The sequence below is a fragment of the Polyodon spathula genome, chromosome 1, assembly GCF_017654505.1.
Source record: "Polyodon spathula isolate WHYD16114869_AA chromosome 1, ASM1765450v1, whole genome shotgun sequence".
NCBI lineage: Eukaryota > Metazoa > Chordata > Actinopteri > Acipenseriformes > Polyodontidae > Polyodon > Polyodon spathula.
In genome coordinates this window covers 73,633,790-73,655,257 of record NC_054534.1, presented here as the reverse complement: position 1 = coordinate 73,655,257, position 21,468 = coordinate 73,633,790, and the positions used below count along the sequence as shown (strand labels likewise).

At 41.9% G+C, this 21,468-nt stretch overlaps 1 protein-coding gene across 3 annotated transcripts in view; it reads right to left on the bottom strand.

Moving 5' to 3' along the window:
- Positions 1–6,652: 6,652 nt before the first annotated feature.
- kdm4c (lysine (K)-specific demethylase 4C) overlaps positions 6,653–21,468 on the bottom strand; it is a 201,143-nt gene continuing 186,327 nt past the window's right edge. For 2 of the 3 annotated variants that reach the window (XM_041261782.1, XM_041261773.1), the window contains exons 20-22: positions 15,759–15,878; positions 10,474–10,566; positions 6,653–7,388 (exon numbers count right to left, since the gene is read on the bottom strand). In XM_041261782.1, the coding sequence (XP_041117716.1) occupies positions 7,227–7,388; positions 10,474–10,566; positions 15,759–15,878 (375 nt within the window). In that variant the 3' untranslated portion in view covers positions 6,653–7,226. Of the gene's footprint in view, positions 7,389–10,473; positions 10,567–15,758; positions 15,879–21,468 lie in introns of those variants that run through there. The other variant, XM_041261791.1, reaches the window with a different exon arrangement.

Sequence of the window (21,468 nt, the reverse complement as noted above, 5' to 3'; positions counted from 1 at the left end):
GAACATACAATTGCACATACATTCTTTTACAAGGGAGGAAAGGGTGACGGGCTGGTTTTAGCATTCATACTAACATGGATAGGCGGAATGGGAGCACTTTAAGAAAATGACACCCATGCAACAGATGTATGACACAATTATATTATCACCTGCAAAAATGGAAGTGTATGTTGTACACTGTTATGAAGCTGTGTGTACATGGCATGTGCTGTGTCATGTCAGTTTGAGAGGACAGCAACAAGAACACGGATCAACCAAGAGTTTTTTAGTGTCATACTGGATGAGCAACAGAATACGATTTATGGGAGGGATGGCCTCACCGTCACAGTTCAGCAGTATACATTGTGCTGTAATACCAGCATATTCTATATTCTCCAGTGTTTTAGGACTATATTGGCAGATAGCACACACATGTGTTCTGTAAATATCCATACTTATGCAGTGCAGATGGATGTCTCTTGTGTTATCTGCAGAGTTGTATGCTGTTTGTCTTAACTGATGATGGCTGTCTGTGGTTGCTTGTGTTGCCTTGCACTTTCCACTGCTTGTAAGGGGGTGAGAAGGAATGCAGTGCTAGGGTTAAAAACCATAACATAACATTTCCCTACTTTTCTATAATATCAACCCTAACTGATGCATTAACAAAGTTTTTTGCAAAGATTGTGAACAGATAAAAGAGGTGAAGGAAGAGGTAGCCCATTAAAATCAGCTTTTTATTTTATTCATGTTTGACGCTCTTTTTAATATGAATAAAAGCTGAATTAAATGGGATACTTCTTGCTTCTCCTCTCATCTGTTCGCAATCTAAAAGGATCTACAAGAGTGTGCTGCTACACGTGTTTCTTGTGTGGTCAAACAAAAACATTTGAATTAGCAACATATATTCATATATGTATTGTATATCCATATATACGTTCATACACACACACACACACACACACACATATATATATATATATATATATATATATATATATATATATATATATATATATATATATATACAGTACCAGTCAAAACTTTGAGTACATCTGCTTGAAACCAGGTTTTTCATGATTATCTATGCTTTTAACTGTATAAACTTGTCTATAAACACTTAATATTTCATTATATGATACGTGTACTTATATAAGCTGATAATCATAAGTGAATTGCATTCAAAAATTTCATTTTTAAATGAAAATGTAAATCTTGTCAATTTCAATGAAATGGTCACCCAAAGCAAGGGGATTTCAGTCTGAAGCCCAAGTCAGTTAAAAGTCTGAAATGTGTATAACACGGTGTTAGAACACAGGCCTAAGTAAAAAAATGTCTTTGTTAGATGTTCTCTGAGTTAACTAGCATGTTACCTAATTAACTTTTTGTCACTGTCACAAAGACGGCCGAAGTGGGTGATGTCACGCCAGAAAAAGGAAATAAACAAAAAGAGAGGTGGAGTTTGGTGGAGCTTAGCGAATGGCTTCGCTCTGCATTTAATGAGTGAACAGAACAGACAGAAAATAAACGGTTGTAACAAACAAAAAAACACAGGACACGGCACATTCGCCAAAACAAAAAGACAAACAAAAAATGAGCTTCTACTTTAACAATTCTTATTATCTTTACCTCTGTCTCCAATCCCGTTCTCCACTCACGAACACACAACCCAGAGTGGGTGAAAACATGCAGCTTTTATGCAGCTGTACGGAGACTCGATTAGCAATCAATCATTCAATTGGAGTCGTGGTACAACTGCACGTGAATTAATAAAGTGCAATTCCCCATGCTCACATATTATTACATTTTACTTGCACATGAAGTGCTGTGCAATCCTTGTGCCTAAATACAAATATACATTTTAAACACTTGTATTACACAGACCTGTTTATATCCTGTGTACCAATGACTATACACCAACATTAACACACAGCATATAATACACACAGGGGCGGGCACTTTGCCACAGTCACCAATTATTGTTAACAGGTGAGGGTCCATGATTACAATAAATATAGGTAGCAATGGCATATGTTTGTCATTCCTGAATGTAAGGGAGCAGAAAATGGCAAAATACGCTCAGTTAAGCAAAGAAAAAAGACAGTCTGTAATTACTTTAAGAAATGAAGGTCAATCGTTAAAACAAATCGCAAGAACTTTGCAAGTGTCTGTAACTGTTGTGGCCAAGACCATCAAACGATTTGAAAAAACTGACACTCATAAGGACCGAACAAGGTCAGGCAGAATCAGAGAACAAGTTCATTCGAGTCACAAGTCTGCGAAACCGGCGATTAACTGCCCCTGAAATACAAGCTACTAGAATTACAGATGTTTCAACATCAACTGTTCAGAAGAGATTGCGTGAAGCTGGCCTAACTGGAAGAATTGCTGCAAAGAAACCATTGTTAAGAGTGCAGAATAAGAGGAAGAGACTTGTCTGGGCCAAAAAAACACAGAAACTGGGCGTATGAGGAGTGGAAGTTGGTCAAAATTTGCAATATTTGGATCCAACCGCCGAGTAAGACGCAGACAGGGTGAGCGCATGAGTTCTGCATGTGTGGTTCCCACTGTCAAGCATGGAGGAAGTAGTGTCATGGTCTGGGGTTGCTTTGCTGGTGACAGAGTTGGTGATCTTCACCAAGTCCATGTAAGCTCAACCAGCATGGCTATCATAGCATACTACAAAGGCATGCCATTCCATCAGGATTACGGCTAGTTGGGCAGTCCTTTATTCTTCAGCAAGATAATGACCCGAAACACATCTCAAAGTTGTGCATGAACTATCTGGCGAAGAAGGCAAGTGACGGACAAATCAATCTAATGACCTGGCCTGCCCAGTCTCCAGTCCTCAATCCCATATAACTTGTATGGGACGAACTGGACAGAAGAGTCAAAGCAAAGCTACCCACAAGTAACCTACATCTCTGGGAATTGCTGCAGAAGAGCTGGGAAGACATGTCGGGTGATTTCCTGCTGAAACTTGTTAACCGAATGCCTTGTGTTTGTGAGGCTGTTATTAAGGCAAAGGGTGGCTATTTTGAGGAATCCAAGATTTAGAGACAATTTTCAATTTTCTTGCAAGTGTACTCAAACTTTTGACTGGTACTGTGTGTATGTGTGTGTGTGTGTGTGTGTGTGTGTGTGTATATATATATATATATATATATATATAAAATCAGCTATTTGTTGTTATTCATATAGGAAGGTAGAGACCCAGAAGTGTTTGTCTAGGGCCCCGTGATGGGTCTAGTATAGCTGCTGTTCAAGTTCCATTGTTTTTTCCAACCATGTACATGACATATAAAGGTTGAACTAGTTGGTATATTAAAGTTGGATCTTGGCATCTTCTTTCTTAGCTTCAATTAAAGGTTCTGCCTATAAGTGGGATGATTAGCACTATGTAACACAATTTTTGTTCCTGGGTAGTAAGTGTAATTTCCTAACTGCTTATGCCTCAAAAGTATAGAAAATGACTATTATTCCTCACAAACTTTGCTTTTGTGACCAGGACAGTGATATTTTGAAATATTACCTATTTCCAATGAGAAAACGGGCGAATTTGTGTCTTTTCGTTCACATAAAGTCAGAAAAAAACAACATATGAATCCAAATTAACATGTATTTATACTAAAGTAATACATAAGATTTAGAAGTGAGTAGTTTTTTGAGATTTACGATTATACTGTAAATCACTTTCACGAATCAGCCCCCAAATGTAGTCTCCCATCATGTTCTCGTTATACTGTTCTTGGTAGCGGCGTTCAAAGTCCAGTATATCCTGGTGGAAGCGCTTGCCTTGCTCCTCCGAGTAGGCTCCCATGTTCTCCTTGAATTTATCAAGATGAGCATCAAGGATATGGACTTTGAGGGACATCCTACAGCCCATTGTGCCGTAGTTCTTCACCAGAGTCTCAACCTGCTCCACATAGTTTTCGGCCTTGTGATTGCCCAGAAAGCTCCGAACCACTGCGACAAAGCTGTTCCAAGCCTCTTTCTTCTTACTAATGAGCTTCTTGGGGAATTCATTGCACTCCAGGATCTTCTTTATCTGTGGTCCGACGAAGACACCGGCTTTGACCTTTGCCTCAGACAGCTTAGGGAAGAAGTCTTGAAGGTACTTGAAGGCTGCCGACTCCTTATCTAGAGCTCTGACAAATTGTTTCATAAGGCCCAATTTGATGTGCAGTGGTGGCATCAGCACCTTCCGGGGGTCCACCAGTGGCTCCCACTTGACGTTGTTCCTCCCAACACAGAACTCGGTCCGCTGTGGCCAGTCCCGCCTGTGGTAGTGCGCCCTGGTGTCCCTGCTGTCCCAAAGGCAAAGATAGCAAGGAAACTTGGTAAAACCGCCTTGGAGACCCATCAGGAATGCCACCATTTTGAAGTCTCCTATGACCTCCCAGCCGTACTCATCATACTTCAAGGCGTCCAGCAAGGTCTTGATGCTGTTGTAATCCTCTTTGAGGTGCACCGAGTGAGCCAGGGGAAGAGACGGGTACTTGTTACCATTATGGAGCAGCACGGCTTTGAGGCTCCTGGATGAGCTGTCAATGAAGAGGCGCCACTCATTCTGGTTACAGGCGATTCCGATTGCCTCGAACAGACTGGTCACATTGTGGCAGAAGCAGAGCCCATCTTGACGGGTGAAGAAGCTGGAAAAAGGTTGGTGACACTTCCTCTGATCTGCGACTTGCACACTTTCATCCAACAAGTTCCACTGTTTGAGCCTAGACATCAAAAGCTCGGCATTGGACTTGGTGAGACCAAGATCTCTAATCAAGTCGTTGAGGTCTTTTTGGTTGGGGTAGTATGGGTTTCTCTCCTCAGCTCCACCTCTGAAATTGTCATCTGGATCTACAATGTCTTCCTCGCTCTCTGACTTGCTGCTCTCTTCTAAAGACGGCTGCTCTCTCTCCGGAGGAGTGGGTACAGGGAGCTCATTGCAGTGTGGCACCGGGGCGATGGATGAAGGAAGGTCTGGATACGTGATAGCAGGTGCATTCTTGCCAGTCCGACGTTTGGAAGGGTCCACCATGCAGAAGTAGCAGTTGCTTGAGTGGTCAGTGGGTTCCCGCCAAATTCTTGGGATAGCGAACTTCATGGCTCTCTTTTCCCTTCTGTACCATCCTACAAAAATACATTTATTTTACCCATTTTTTTCATATATGATATATTTTTTCAATAACATTGAAAATTGTAAAACATTTTAAAATTAAAAACTTTTACAATTTTAAAAATTTTAACAAATTTTATAACATAAAATTCAGAGCAACAATTGTCCATCTTACCTTCCAGAGCCTTTTTTTGCAGTGCTCGCAGGTGAAATGAAGTGCTTAGGGTTTGTCTTGATCCCTGACAGGCATGCCAAAATATGCCTTGTAGGCCTCACACATCTTAGCAGATGCTTCCACGGAGTACTTTTTCTCTCTTGTCTTTATAAATTGGCCGCAGACATGGCAAAATGCGTCTGCCGGATGCTTGCAGCCTCTTGGTGCCATCTCAGAAAAATGCAGATATGTATCCACTTAGGCAGCTGGAACTAAACTGAACTGGTGGGCTTAAGCCCCCTGTATTTATACTACTATTTATATTACGGGAAAGTTCTAGAAGTTATTTCAAGTTTACTCAGCACTGAATCTATCTGGTATGTTCTGGAAAATAGGTACATTTCAAAATATCACTGCCCTGGTCACAAAAGCAAAGTTTGTGGGGAATAATAGCCATTTTCTATACCTTTGAGGCATAAGCAATTAGGAAATAGCACTTACTACCCAGGAACCAAAAAAAAAAAAAAAAATTGTTACGCAGTGTTATTCTTTACTCTTAAGGCAGAATGACACAGCCTTACTTTCTTTTCTTTCGCACTGTTCTGTACTTTCGCCCATGCATTCTTGGATCAATAACACCTTCACAGCTCAGCAAGAGAGAATTCATTGCCTAGATATGCAGGACATTTTACTGCCTTCCTTTGGCTTGCCAGCTCACATAATTTAGTCCTCAACTGTCTTGATTCTTTCAAGGATTCCTTAATGAATGTAAATCTCTCAATCCCATGGGTGTGCTCTGGTGATATCTGGCTCTCATTTGGCACTGGATCCTTAGGAGACCCTTGTTAAATGTTTTCAACGGGAATATCATTGGGGATCCTGGGCTTTAAACTGAACATGATCAGGACTAGTTAACCCTTTCAAGTCTTACATTTCCCCACTGTTCATTCTTTTCCTGTTTTATTTGACAAAATTGCTATTTGATCCTTTTTTTTTTTTTTTTTACTACACTTTCGAAAAGGTACCTGATTACTAACTACATGCTGTTTACCAATTGTCTAAACAGCATACAGCAAAATGTACATGTATGGTCACCTGCTCTTACCATACATTAAACACCCTATACTGACTTGTTATTTCAAAATATAATACAGCTATTTTTAATGCGTTCTCTTTATATGTTCACCCACCACTGTCTGATAGTGACACCTGTTGGTATCGATGGCGCAGCTATGTGATTGCGCATGTCTCAACTATGCATTTGCTCATACAACATGTGTAAGGTATCTTGAAACCCTTTCTTCATTACCACAGAAAACCAAAAGGCCAGGTTATAACTAGAGATGAAACAAGAGGAGAAATTACAATCTAATATAAACCCCACAACAGAAAACGCACATTTGAAAAAGGCAAATCTGATAACTTTAATTAACTTCAGACACCTGTTAGTTAACAATATTTTAAAAAGAAATCACAAATAAATTATTATAAAAGAGAATTCTATTTTGATATATAAATCTTAGAACTCCTTTTTATATGTTCTTATTTCTGTGTTTTATATAAAAAGGAAAAAAAAAAACAGTAGTGGGTAATGCTTAACATGCCTGGAAACAAGCTACAAACCTTTTAGTTTTCTTTTTTAATTAAATATATAAAAACATCTTCCAACTTAGATATCGTAAATAACCATTCTAAAAACAAGTGCCTAAAGAGGGTCAAAAGTAAAAACTTAAGACAGCTTAGAAAATCCTTAAAATACTCAAAATATTAAAAACACTTTAAAAAACAAGCATAAACAGATATGCTATCTACTGTCATTTAAAATATATATTACATATATGTAAATGTTCTTCCCTGACTGATGCACTGCTTTAGAGGATACAGTGTTCTGTCCAACGCCAGCAAGGCAAATTCCAATGTGTATTAAATCCACTTTTTTTTTTTTTACTGCAGATGTCCATTTTCTCCTGTGTGCAATGTTTATTACTGCCCCTTCCGGCCCTGGTGTTTGGAGGTACGGTATCCTGGGTCAGCCACATAGTCATTCTTGAACCTTGAGTTCGGCACTCTCTGTCTCTTTCTCTCTCCCTGAATTAAGTCTTGTCCATAGAATGTGTCCTCAAAACGCATGCTGGATGCTGTGGACTGAAATAAATGTATGTGTTAAACACTGCCTCAGATGAGCATCAATAGTAACAGCTTGGAAGACTACAACAGTTTTCCTTTCTTCAGAAACTTCTAGTTCAACATGATGCAGCAGGAAAATACAACTTTGATGAACTGAGTAAATGGGGTTCAAATAGTAAGTTTCAGGTACTGGTACTGATAAACCTAACAGGGCATTCTTAGTCTGAAAGTTAATAATTGGTTTATACATTGTTGAGCTGTCATCGATCAGTGTAAGTATGCAATATGTTGACTTATCAAAGCTGCACAAGTAAGGTGCTTAAAGAACAACCATTTTACAATCACAGACTGTTTTTTTTTTCCGTTTCAAACAAGGAAAATAAAGGGAGCAACTCCGCTCACTGTAATCTAAATCTAAGGACTTGCAGTCCAAAACGACCTGAAATCATTGATTTTTATTTTTGATCAAATACATTTTTGTGTACCTGCTATATTACCTTTTTCTTTTTGATTTTGCACCTTTTGGTACACAGCAGTTTTTACTTTTTCAAATGATCTCTGCAGAACACAACATACTCCCAATTTAAATAACATAATAATAATACAAATAACATGCAGCTGTTTGGGGTTATGTTGCCATGGTCGCCACCATGCTGGCCATTCAAGCCACAGTGAACATCCACATCTTGTGCCACATGATCAGGTTGCCTTGGGCGAACAATTTGAATGTTTTTTTTTTGTTAGTTGTCTTTTGTACATTTTCAGTGAATCCGTTTTTTTGGTTTTTTTTGGTTGCTTTTGGTCCCTTTTGTATATATGGCCATAATTATTTTATTTATTATCCAATTTGCTAATTGTCCATGTTCCCTACATGTTGAAGTTTCACTGTACTCTGTCAGATTTGGGCTGGCCATGCTAAAATATTTTTACAAACAATAAATTATGTTTTTTTCTAAAAAGCGCCTATCTTTTTTCTGTAGTTTTTGTTATCTGTATTGAACAGGGTGAGTTTCAGACTATTTCACTTTTTTTATGAAAGCCTTGTGTGTGCACATTAATTTCATGTATGACATGTACCTGTAACCTTTATAGAGTTATAGCCACAAATCTAAGAACAGTTTAAAAAAAAAAAAAAAAAAAAAGAAATAGCTTGGACCCTAAATGGTTAAAGCAAATATAGGTATATAGACAGGGATGCTCTGTAATTTTAAAATGTGTATTGATTTTCCTTGTTATTTTAATATTTTTTTAATGTCACCCATCACAATTAATGGGCTATATATGGTTTCTTATTTATTTTTCTTCACACATCATAAACAATTCATATTTTCATTCATATTCATATTTTCTATGCTGCTCAAAATCAACATAGTTCAGAAACCTTGTAACTACCAGTATATAAAACATAAAAGTTACAAAGTATAATAAAATAAACATTATATTCTAATTATATTCATTTTCCGAGAAGGAAATTAATGTTTCTGTTTTGACTTTAATGCCATTAACCTTCTGGGTATATCAAAAAACGTTCTGTTTTTAATGGTCCTAAGGCATTTCTATGGGAACATAAAAACACAAACATTTTAGAATCATTAATGTTCATTAGGTCTTACAATGTGAAAGAATGTTTATGCTTTTATTTCTGAGTCAATAGTAGACTGATTTGATTATTGGGTTCATGGGATATGCTATTCTAGGCTTAATGATTTACAAAAAATATCTGAATGTGATGTGTATCTGTAGAATTTAGTCTATTTGTGTTAAACTGTGCAAAATAGGGAATGATACTGCTTCCATCATAAGTATCGCATTCATGCACACAAGTAGGGTCTGTATTCCCCCCGGACACAAATATCTCTTAAATAAGATTGCAGACTGAAATGAGACTCATTGTAGAAAGAGTTTGATTGTTTCAACTTCTCCTGAATTACATGCCTGCGGCTCAAAATACTGATAATCACCAGCTGCCCACATACTTTACAACCTTGCATGAAGCAACCCGATAAAAATTGTGTTTCTTAGAAAAGCACTGACAGTCCAGCACCCATTTTGTTCCTAAATCAGTCTGTGCTGAAATGTTTTATTGTTGAAGTCTAACAATAATAATATTATGTTCAGTAAGACTTTCTTTAATTGACTATATTTATATGATAAAACTAGCTCACTCACAGGCTGGACTACAATAATAATAATAATCTTTATTTTATAAAGCACTTTAATGCATGGATCTCAGAGAACCATTATATGTGTGTCGTATATATATATATATATATATATATATATATATATCTATATATATATATATATATATACATTTATATACGTTACATTCAAATGTGTGTTTAGTTTTTGATTAGTACTATTTTTACGGACTTGCATTTACACACAGAAAAACTGTTTTTTAAAAGCAGCAACGGTCTTAGCATCCCTAATAGATTGAGGAAGTTTGGGCGCATGATTGCAAAAAGCCTTATTGCCCATGGAGTGAAGCTTAGTTCTGGGTATTGCCAACAAACCTAATAAAGATAAAGAACGTAGATTACTTACGGGTGTGTAATGTGTAAGCAATTCAGCAATGTAACATGGAGCTAAACCGTTCAAAACCTTGTAGGTTAACAACAGTATTTTAAAATCAATCCTGCTCTCAACCAGCAACTAGTGCGGAGAAGCAAGTGTAATACCGATGTAATATGGACACCCAGTTTAGTGCCAGTTAAAATGCGAGCAGCAGAGTTCTGAATATATTGTAGCCTGCTAACAGCAGCCTTGGAGACGCCCGTTTGCTATACACACTCCAAACAAAAGAATGATCTGGGCATGGAGCATATATTCCAACATATACTTTGTTGATGTGGTTATTGAGGTGCCATGCAGCCATTTTGTACAGGTGGGCACAAAAAATCCACAAGGCTGTACAGTAAACCTGCAATATTTAAAGTTTATGAAACAAATAGTCCATTGTGCAGAGGCAGACATGAAGTATGCTTACATGTTCACACATTCAAATGTTACAATGAAACTTCACTCTCAGACATTCTTCCCCGATTAAAAAAACAACCACATAAAAACATCATAAAAAACTCTAGTCAAAGCAGTTACTTACGAGGCGTCCTTTAACTTTTTTAGGGAGCTCCTCATCTAGTGTATAGACATCCTCCCGCTTAGCTAAGAGCTGAGAGCCATCTTCAAACTCCACCTAAAAAATCAAACACAGGGAAACGGACGTCTTTAAGAGACATGAAGCAGCTTTGGTAGGTAGAAGCTGGGTATTTTCTTGTGTGCCTGAGCAAAATGCTATAGCCTGAGGTGCAGCCAAGGGCGAAAACCATTTTTTCGACCATAGCTAAGATAACAGCATACTTGTTTCTTGACATTTTCTCATTCACAAACTAATATTATAAGCAACCAAAAGTGAAGATTAAGCAGAACCAACAGTAAACGTTAAGCATTGATAAAGAGGCATAATATGTGTAGTCACATGTGTACAAATTCCAAAACAAAAAAATCAAATGTAAAAAAAATAAAATAAAAAAATAATACCTTTACCATAACTTTAAAAAAAAAAAAAAAAAAAAAAAAAAAAAACACATTTTAAACCATCCAGGTGTTTTGATTTCAAAGCAGATTTGTGGTGTTCTGTGAGAGGTATTGAATACAGTCTAACTGGAACCACAACAAACCTCAGTGAACCATAAAAACAATAAATAATTCATGCTAAAGACAAGCAGCTAAGGCCTGAACAGACTGTTTGAATCATAACATTCAAAAGGACACTAGCATGCTACTCCCTGGGACTGAAGGGTTCACAGAGTTATCAGGATTTGTTTTGACTACCCTGGCTAGGTGTGCCCCTGTGGGGGTGGGGGTGGGTTGATGATAAGAGGTTAATCAGGGATACATTGATACATTCTATTAATGAAGTGCAAGGTTAGTTTTGTTGTTGGACCTGTTGGAGATAAAATATTTTATACCAGGCAATAAACTGAATACAGAAATTATTGTTGGAATTCATATTGCAAAGTCAACCCATCTGTTCACATATTGGCAATGCCTGAGAATGTTTAAGTGTACATGTATCTGTTACCGTACACATCCCTTTTCTTACAATTTTATATGCAACTGCAGTTACAGTTGGTATTAAATCCTGGATATGACTCAGTAGGTAGTCATGACATCTTTTGTTTGGGCATTTTCCCTATTCAGCTGTTCAGCTCTAAGGGTAACGTGGCACAAACAAAAATTCTGTGTATCAAGGATGAAATACCAGCTATGGTGAATTAAAAGTTGATAAGCAAATTCTCTGTACTCTTGATTTGTTTTAGTGTCATGTAGTTTTAAACAACTCAGTACTTTCTCCGGCCATTGTAGTAATACTAAAATAAGTGTAGATCTTGTATTACATGTGCGGCACAACAAAAAATGAAAAACTTTAAAACCTATATTTACCTTGAATTTCTGATATTTCGCCAGGTAACATTCCGCTGAGGAAAATAGTCCCTAACATAATTAGAATATAAAAACGACACACATGTAGAGAAAACGTTTTTATTATTATTATTATTATTATTATTATTATTATTATTATTATTATTATTATTTATTTACTGGGATCTTACTCGTTCTTATTATAATTTATCTGGACATGTACAATTGTTGAATAGTCCATGTAGTACTGAGTCTGACTTGAAACTTGTTGTTGGAGGCGGGGCGTCATTCAAGCAGGCAGGGAGTGGATTGGCTGGTGCGGAAAGAACTGAAAGAGCCGATGACAGAATTGTGGACTAATCGTGTCTTCCCTATTGATCTGCTGTCCATTAGCTGCGAATTGAGCCTTCATTACGGTGTCCTTCACAGATATGATTTCCCTTGTCTCAAGACCAGTATCAGAAAGTATGTTTAAGTAGCTCTCTATGTTATCAGATTAGTTGTAGATTAGAATGTTAAGGGAGCTAGCCCGTTTATGTGCGGATTGATTTTTAAATGTAATTCACAGTTAAGCACTTCAAAGTAATAGCGGGCATCTATGCAGAATAGAAGCCTGTTAAATCTGGAAGCTCTGTTCGCACTCAACCATTTTCTAATACTACATATTCCACTCTTCAGTCTTTTATAGCTAGTGTTGAACACTAGGCCAAATTCCAACATATAACAGTATATTGGAATTACAGTGTGTAATACAGTGTGTTCTTCTTCGCCCCTCCCGAGTCAGCACATGGGTGGGAGCGGTGAGCTGAGCCTAAAAATAATTGGACATCATTAAATTGGGGAGAAAACAATAAAAATAACTGGCGACTACTAAATTATAAAAAAAATAAATAAAAGAAGTTGATCGTATTTTAGGTCCCACTAAGAAGATCAGATACTGCAAGTTGAGGGTTTATTAAAGTGCAATATATTATTATGAACAGGCTGGCAGCACGGTACTTGTACTCCTTTCTGGCCTGACGTCACAATATACTATTATAGTTATCCAGCCATGCAGCAAATGTACTGGCTAAGTAAGCCCACTTCAGAATGTTTTCTAAGATCTGACACTGTTTGTTAGGGCAGGTAGCTTTCTTGGCCAAGAGTGCTAATACACCGTCCTGCACCAGCGAGGCAATTGCAGCATTCGCCGTATGAAATTAAGCCAAACCCAGTTTCTCTGCATCATGCAGGCTGTATAATGACCCCACCAACCACGAAACAGCCGGACCTATGGCAGGGTAATCCCACAACAATTGGACATGGTAGAGGGAACATGATCATTATCAAAGATGGACTGTTTCCTTGTCCCATCCGCAGGCCAGGCAACAATTTTGCAGTGGCCCTCTTAATTAATGACAACAGCTCTGCCAACAGGGATACACTAACTTATAATGGGCTGTCAGAGTCTACCTCAGAGGGGAACTCTGGGTCGCCAGCCCCATCAGAGGCAGCAATGGACAGCATATGTGGACCAGTCTGTGCTTAACATCCTGTGTTTTTCCAAGGTAACAGAGGGGGCAGGCAAAGCAGTGCGCTCATACAGCAGCTCAACAAGCCATGATGGGAAACAGCTGCCCAGAGTTTCTCCATTTGCTTGGAGTCAGCTGATCTCTTAGACCGGTGACTCTTCCTCTTCCTCTTCCTCTTCTTAGGAAGGAGGCTGAAAAGGGGAGTCAGAGGTAGAAGACGACCATAAAGGGGGCTTATGTGGGCTCTTGCCTCAGGCACTTTTCCTACTCCCTCTGGCACAGAGCCACCTGGAGAGGATGCAGCCACATCTTTAGCAGGTGATAGGGAGAAACCTGCCCAAGTGGAATGGACATGGAGTGCTCTGCAGAGCAAAGAGACACATGCTTTTTTAGCATGCACAGAAAAACTTTGACAAAACTTGCAGAAGCTGGGGTCAGCGACTGCCTGTCTTGCATGCTCTGGCCCCCGGCTGGAAGAGCACCTGCCGTGCTTATCCTCCACTGGGAGACTGGCCTTGCATATGTCACAGGAAACCAGCATGATGCAAACTGCAACACAGTGAAAGCCTGTTGCCTCAGTCTACCAAGCACTGCTGCACAGTAATGTACCAGTACAGTACTGCCTTAGGCTGCTCAGTAGCAGCACCCCGGTACAGAATGTAACAAAGCGATAGCGCATAATTCTGTGAAAAAAAATGCTACCTCAATCTGCTCAGCAGCAGCACCGCTGTAAAAAATGTAACAGGACGGATGCAGTGTACAGTACTGTAAAACTGCACAGTAAATTGAAACAGTAAAAACTGAACAGCCTCAGTACCTTGGTACCCTGAGCACGGTACACGTGTGGTGACTTGCACCGGATCGGTACTGTATCCTTGGCGTGGCTCCGGGTCGGTATGATACCCTTGATATGGCACCCACAGTACGGTATACGTGCGGTGACTTGCTCCGGGTTGATACGGTACCCTTGGTATGGGGCCCTTGGTACGGTACACACGCGGTGACTTGCACCGGGTTGGTACGATACTTGTGTGGTAACCTCATTCCCTGTTCGGCGTGTACTGGGTTGGGAATGGAGCGGGTCAGTGGCCTACTTGGTTCGCGTTACCGCAAGAAGCAGTTTACAGGGATACCCATCTGTATAACTTCTGGCAAACATAAACAGTCGGAACGCATACAAAACTGAGGGATACACAATAGTGAAAACATATGCAGATAGACGTAACCAGTACTTATCTGTCTATGCTCTCCCATCAGGTTCAGTTCTGGAAGGAAAAATGATGCTGGTAGCTGTGTCTGCAGTTTTCTTATGCCCTCAGGGGTGGGCATGACTGTGTCACAGGCGCTAGCGTGCAGCTTTGGTATTCTGTTCAGGTTTTGGGGTCTTTACAGATAAATAACCATTCGGTAATGGTTACATTTCGTACTTGATAGGGAACTGTGTATATGGATAGTCCACAAACAGGGCACGGAATTCACTTTTTCTCCTTGCTGGAACTATGTCCCCGAAAATGCTGTTTAAGGGACAGATGTTTTAGGGAGCAAGAGATTAGTTCGACGGGTGCCTTTGTTAGCCTTCTTAAAACTAGGGAAAGGCACCACTGACGGGCCACTGGCCTACAGAAGTCCAAACCTCTGAGTTTGTTTTTTAGCCTTTAACCCTATGTTACAATTGTTTTTTTTTTTAATTGTAATGAAATCTCTTAGCATCTATATTGGTATACTTTGTTTGAATCTATTCAGTATTTTTGTTATGTGAATAGAGATACTATATACATAATTATAATAATTAACATAATACAATAATTAAATGAGAATGTACTAAGAAAGTTATTATAAAATGCAGTTTTTTATTAATCTATTTTTTAAAAAAAAAAAAGATTTTTCCAAAGTAATAATATTCCTCTCAATACAGAAGTTAACCACCCACAGAATTCCACAAGGTAATATAAAGATCCTTTAAACTCTTAGAGGCGGGCGAGTGAATCCATGTGGAATGTTCCTCACTCCCACTTCCATGGATATATAAATAATTAAACAGACACTTTAATATTTTAATACAGTGTACAGTGAAGTAACTGCTGTGTATGCACTCTTTGTACTCTGGCTATTGCTCAGTTTTGTTTTGTTTTTCCCACCACCTTGTACAGTGTAGTACTGTTTAATAAATCGAAAAAAAGGGTGGGGGACGGGGGGGACTATATTTAATATTTACTGCAATTGTTCACAATCTCTGACATATTACATTGTAACAATACTCTTAGGCAAAAATCCTCTGCTAAAAGGCTCAAAGCCTTGGGAACTGCCCACATTCTCTTCTGTTTTAGCTCTTTATGTGCTCTAATAAGTGGCATGTGAGTTTCAATTTCTAGTATTCATTTTATGTGGCAGCCACTTTTCATTTAAGGTCAGTGTGTTTGATGCAATGTTAGTGATAAAAGTGAAGGCTCACCTGATACATGTAGGAAGTGTTGGATCCCAGATACTTGGCTCCATAAAACAGTCCATCAGGCCACTTGACCTGAACAGCTTCTCCCACTGCTGGAGGACCTAGCTGGAGGCAGTCCCTGGTCTGGGGGAGCAGAAAGAGAAAACGTATTACATAATTTACTGTGGCAGGACAAGTCTTAAGAGTGAGGAACTCAAAATCTGCGTTTGCTCTGCATGAACGTTGGGACTGTGGCAATTCTACAATAATGCTTTGAATTGTGAGATGTAACAATATATTGCAGAGTGTGAGTCCTAAAACATCCACACGTTTACGGTAATTCATAATTTTTTCTTAACCCTTTTTCTGTACGTTGAACAGCTGTGTGTTCCTGAGGCACATATGTTTAGTTTGACACTGTTGCATGCAGCAATACAATAGTTTAGAATAAAATATAAATTAGGCTGAGGAGGAGGAGGGTGTTTCAGCAGAATTTTACAAGTAAAAGCTGGATTTTGTCTATTTTTAATTCCAATGGCATTCCACTGCATGCAGCAATGCATTTTTTATGGCTTTACCATGTATTTTCAAACACCATAACACACTTTTACTTTCCACAAATACATTTTAAAAGGTAAAGACTGACAGTTTTTTTTCCTCCTGACAGGAGTGCATAAATTCCCACCGCCCCATTTCTAACAAGTGCGGGACAATGCAAACCCATAATGCAATGCAAGTGAAAAGTAAATGTTAGCACAGAGATATGATTGAGCTGTCACAAAGGCTCAACTCTCCTGTAAAATGATACAAGAGAACAGGTTATATGTCAGCAAGACAGGACTTTCTTCAAGCAATCCTCACTAATTCTTAAAACAATTAACTGCTTCCAGAAACACCATGAGCACAAACATATAACCAAATATATGTTTAGCCAAAACATGTGCCTCTAGTACCCCTACTCCCATTATAGAGACACCAATATTACACCCCTTTTTTGTTGCTGCTTGGTTTAATCTTGAATAGAAAATTCATGGTCGTTCATAAACTGCAACAGAAATCCATACAAAGAGCATTGGAGTGAGTGTATGAACGCATCCTTTGAAAATGGTTGTTATTTCCTATAGCTCCTCATGACACACACAGATGCAATACTCCTCTCTAGATTAGCAGCGGGAGGAAATGTATATGAAACGCACTTCAGGCTCACCGAGTAACAGTTTCAAAAAACACTTTGCACATAATTGTTAACACTACAGTACTTATGATAATTATACAAGCTGGTGAACTGCAATTTTGTTTTCCGGTTCCGAGTGTTCGCAATTAGGCTGATTGAATAGCATAATTTCATAACACTAAAACTCCAAGAAGTGATGTTGCCAAGAAATACAGTAAAGGTAATGCATTATAAGTGAAAGCTAGCATAGATGTAAAGGGTAGTGAAGGGTGGTCCATTTCTCCAGGAATACAACCCACAACTGGGGCAACAATGTTGACAGAGGACCATGATGGTGGCTTTATCATCATTATCACTGTACCCAAGTGTAACAGGGAGAGATCTGTGCTGACTCTGCTGGCGTGTTCACGGGCTGCAGGAAGAGGGCGGCAGTCGCCCAACAGCCGCCTGTGAGTCATGGCAATGACACGGGGAGGTGGGAAAGGGTGTGTGTGGACTTTCCCCCTCTCTGAATGGCTGGGAGGCGGGTCTTGGGTGATTGTTGGTCCTATAAAATAACGCTCTGTTGTTTCCTCAGGTCTGCCCACTTAGACGCACCAAGAGTGCGGAAGCTTTGATTCAGGACCGGGAATCAGCCGGGAGAAAAGAAATTCACAGCGAGAAAGAGAGAGAGCGGGGAACCCTTGGGCAGACCCCGGCGTATTGTAAAAGAGCAGGCTAGATAGCCGACAGAGTAGGACGGTGATCCGGGTCGTGCGGTTAGCGGCGACCGGGATAACGCTGCCGAGTGCAGCACCTTTTATTTGTAGTTTTATTACTGTTTTATTTTCCCTTGTTCTTTTCGCCTTCTGTTTTCATTATTATTTCTTTGAGCACCTGCGAGTGCATTTGCTGTTCGTGTACCAGCTGTGGTATTTCCGTGGTGCTGTCTATCATCGTTGATAGGCAGCCCACGGTCAACAGTGCCCTCTGCCGGAGAGAAATAAGAACCGGTCTAAAATAAAACTGGGCACCTGTGTGGTGTTTCCAAATACACCTGTCTGTCTCCTGGTCAGTGAATTACCCACACCCCTTCCACACGTGGTGTCAGAAGTGGGATTCACTGGCACTGCCCCAAGCAGTGCAACTATAGAAGGAGCAGACTAGCGATGGATGCGACTCAGTTTGCCGCAATGATGGACCTCCTGCGCCAGACGCTCACCGCGGCAGTACAGGGGGCGGCTAGACCCGCAGCTCCAGACCACTCCATCCAGAGACCCACCAAAATGACGGCCGAGGATCGACCGGACGCCTACTTGGAGGTGTTCGAGGCTATGGCGATCTCGGCCGGATGGCCCCAAGCCCAGTGGGCTAGCTATGTGTTGCCCCAACTCACCGGGGAGGCTCAAGCAGCTGCGAGGACGCTGTCCCCGGAGCACATGTTGGATTACCCCCGGCTGAAGGCAGCCATCCTAAATCGTGTGGGGGCCACACCGGAGGGCTACCGGAAGAAATTCCGGGAGGAGCAATTTGCGGCAGGGGAGCACCCACGAACCATCGCCCACCGGCTGAAGGATTACGCCCTGGGTTGGTTGAATCCTGATCTAAACACCAAAGCCAGGGTGGTGGAAATGATCGTGGTGGAGCGCTTCCTGGAGTGTCTAGCCTCGGGACCTCGGCTGTGGGTCCAGCGGCAGGCGCCGGACACGCTGGACCGGGCGGTCGAACTTGCCGAGCAGTACCAGGCAGCGGAGCCAACGCCTGCGAAACTGCCCGGGAGGAGTGCGGCTACTGGATCGTCCCCTCAACTGGCCCCGGAAAGGGCGAAGGGACTGGGGGGAAGGGGTAGTCCAGGATTTGGTCGGGGGGTGTCGGCGGGAGCTCCCGGCCCGGGTACTGGGGCAGGGTGGGGATACCCACGGGCTGCTGCAGTGTCGGACCGGGGTCTCGCGCGGACGCCTTATCGGCGGGCCCCTTTTATGGCTCCAGTGTTTTCCCCTCTTTCCAAAACTTCGGGGAGAGAAACCAGCCCACCGAGGTGTTGGACGTGCAGGGAGGTGGGCCACCTCTCCCGGGACTGCCCCGTGATGGAGTGTGACCTCAGCCGACCAGGTAGGCACGTTCAATTACCTCAGTCACTTCAGCACACGGGTTTTGTTATTCCTGTGACAGTGGATGGTACAAAAACCCAGGCTCTCCTGGACTCAGGGTGTGGTCAGTCTCTAGTACAGGAGAGCCTAATCTCACCGGGGCATAAACGTATATTGGGACGGGTGCATATTAAATGTATTCATGGGGATGTCCGCTCCTATCCCAAGATAAATGTGTGTATGACTATTGGCCAGCAGGTGACGCAGGTGCAGGTAGGATTATGTCCTCGATTGCCGGTACCAGTAGTTCTGGGACGGGACTGTGAGCAGTTTAAAGATTGGTTGGCTGCTCTGACAGCCCCGTCTTCTTTATTGGCTAAGAAAGAGGAAGTAATTGGAGAGATTTTTCCCTTTCGCGATCCAGAATGGTTTTGCCATAGATTTAAACCCCGTAAAACTAAACGGGAGCGTCGGATCGCTAAGAATGAGGGCTGGCAATGGAGGGAGTCGGAGAAGTTTCAGGTGGGGGCGGTTGGTGAAGAGTCCGGGGGGGAGGTTGCGGAGCCAGCGCAGGGGTCTGGCTCGGCTGCCTCTGCTCGGGACCGACCTGACCCCGAGTTGGAAGCCATGGGAGCTGATTTCTTAGCTCGCTCCCGTGACTTCCGACTCGAGCAAGGGCGTGACGACGTGCTGGGCAGGCTCTTTGACCAAGCAGCGGTGGTTAATGGTCGGGTGGTCGAGCCCAGACGCGCCGCCACGTACCCCCACTTTGAAATTGATCGAGACCTACTGTACCGTGTTGATAAATTACCCCAGACCGGTGAAGTGCGTCATCAGTTGCTCATTCCTCAGCCCTTTAAGGAGGATTTGTTGCAGCTGGCTCACGCTATTCCCCTGTCTGGTCATTTGGGAAGGGATAAAACTAAAGCAAGGCTTGTGTCACGGTTCTTCTGGCTGGGGCTGGATGGCGATGTTAAGCGGTTTTGTGAGCGTTGTGGGGAATGTCAGAAGGCCAGCCCTAGAGCCGTTCCACGAGCCCCTCTGGTGCCTTTGCCCCTAGTGGAAGCTCCGTTTGAGCGTATTGGGATGGACATAGTTGGGCCACTAGAAAGGAGTGCGGCAGGATACACCCACCTACTTGTCATTCTGGATTACGCTACGCGTTATCCAGAGGCAATTCCCCTCCGATCTATGTCCGCTAAGTCTGTTGCCAACGAGCTTGTGAAGGTTTTCTCCCGGGTGGGAATTCCCAAAGAGATACTAACCGATCAAGGCACCAATTTTATGTCCCGGCTAATCCGCGGAACATGTAAGCTTTTGGGAATTAAGACCATTAGGACCTCGGTGTTTCATCCTCAGACCGACGGTTTGGTGGAATGCTTTAATAAGACCCTTAAGAACATGTTGCGCAGATTTATTCGTAGTGATGTGCGTTACTGGGACCAGCTGATTCCTCCCCTTCTCTTTGCGATCAGAGAGGTTCCCCAGGCTTCTACAGGGTTTTCACCATTCGAGCTGCTGTATGGGCGGAGACCCCGGGGCGTGCTCGACCTGGTCAGAGAGATGTGGGAGGAGCAGCAGGACAATTCGACCAATACCGTCCGGTATGTGTTGGACCTGCGCAAACGTCTTGAGTCTGTTGGAAAATGGGCGCATGACAATTTGCAGCAGGCGCAGCACAGACAGGAGACACAATATAACCGAGGAGCCCGGTTGCGCACATTTCAGCCGGGGGATAAGGTACTTCTCTTATTACCCAGTTCTGAGTCAAAACTCTTGGCTAAGTGGCAAGGACCCTTTGAGGTTACACGCCAGGTTGGGAAGGTGGACTATGAGATCTGCCAGCCGAAGCGATGGACAGAGAAACACATTTATCATATCAACCACAGGCGTTGTTAGTGGCGCATGCAGATGACGTCACAGACCTGGGACCTGATCTTTCTGTGTTGGCAAGAAAAGGATCGGTACAGATTGCTGAGAATCTGACACCAACGCAGAAAAGTCAGCCTCGCGGTCTGGTGGCGGAGTTTCCTGACCTGTTCTCTTCCGTCCCGGGGCAGACTCGAGTAGCCCATCATCACATTGATATTGAGCCGGGGGCGCTAGTTCGCCAGAGGCCGTACCGTATACCTGAGCGTAAAAGACAGGTAATAAAAGCGGAAATTGACGAAATGCTGAGACTGGGGGTAATAGAAGAGTCCCAAAGTGACTGGAACAGTCCAATCGTTTTAGTCGATAAGCCAGACGGGTCAACTCGATTTTGCATTGATTTCAGACGAATCAATGAGAAATCGAAATTTGACGCTTATCCAATGCCCCGAGTAGATGAGTTGCTGGAGAGTCTAGGCACGGCTCATTTTATGACGACACTGGATTTAACGAAGGGGTACTGGCAGATACCCCTGACTCCGGAATCTAGAGAGAGGACGGCGTTTTCGACTCCCTTCGGGTTATACCAATTCAGGACCATGCCCTTTGGGTTGCACGGAGC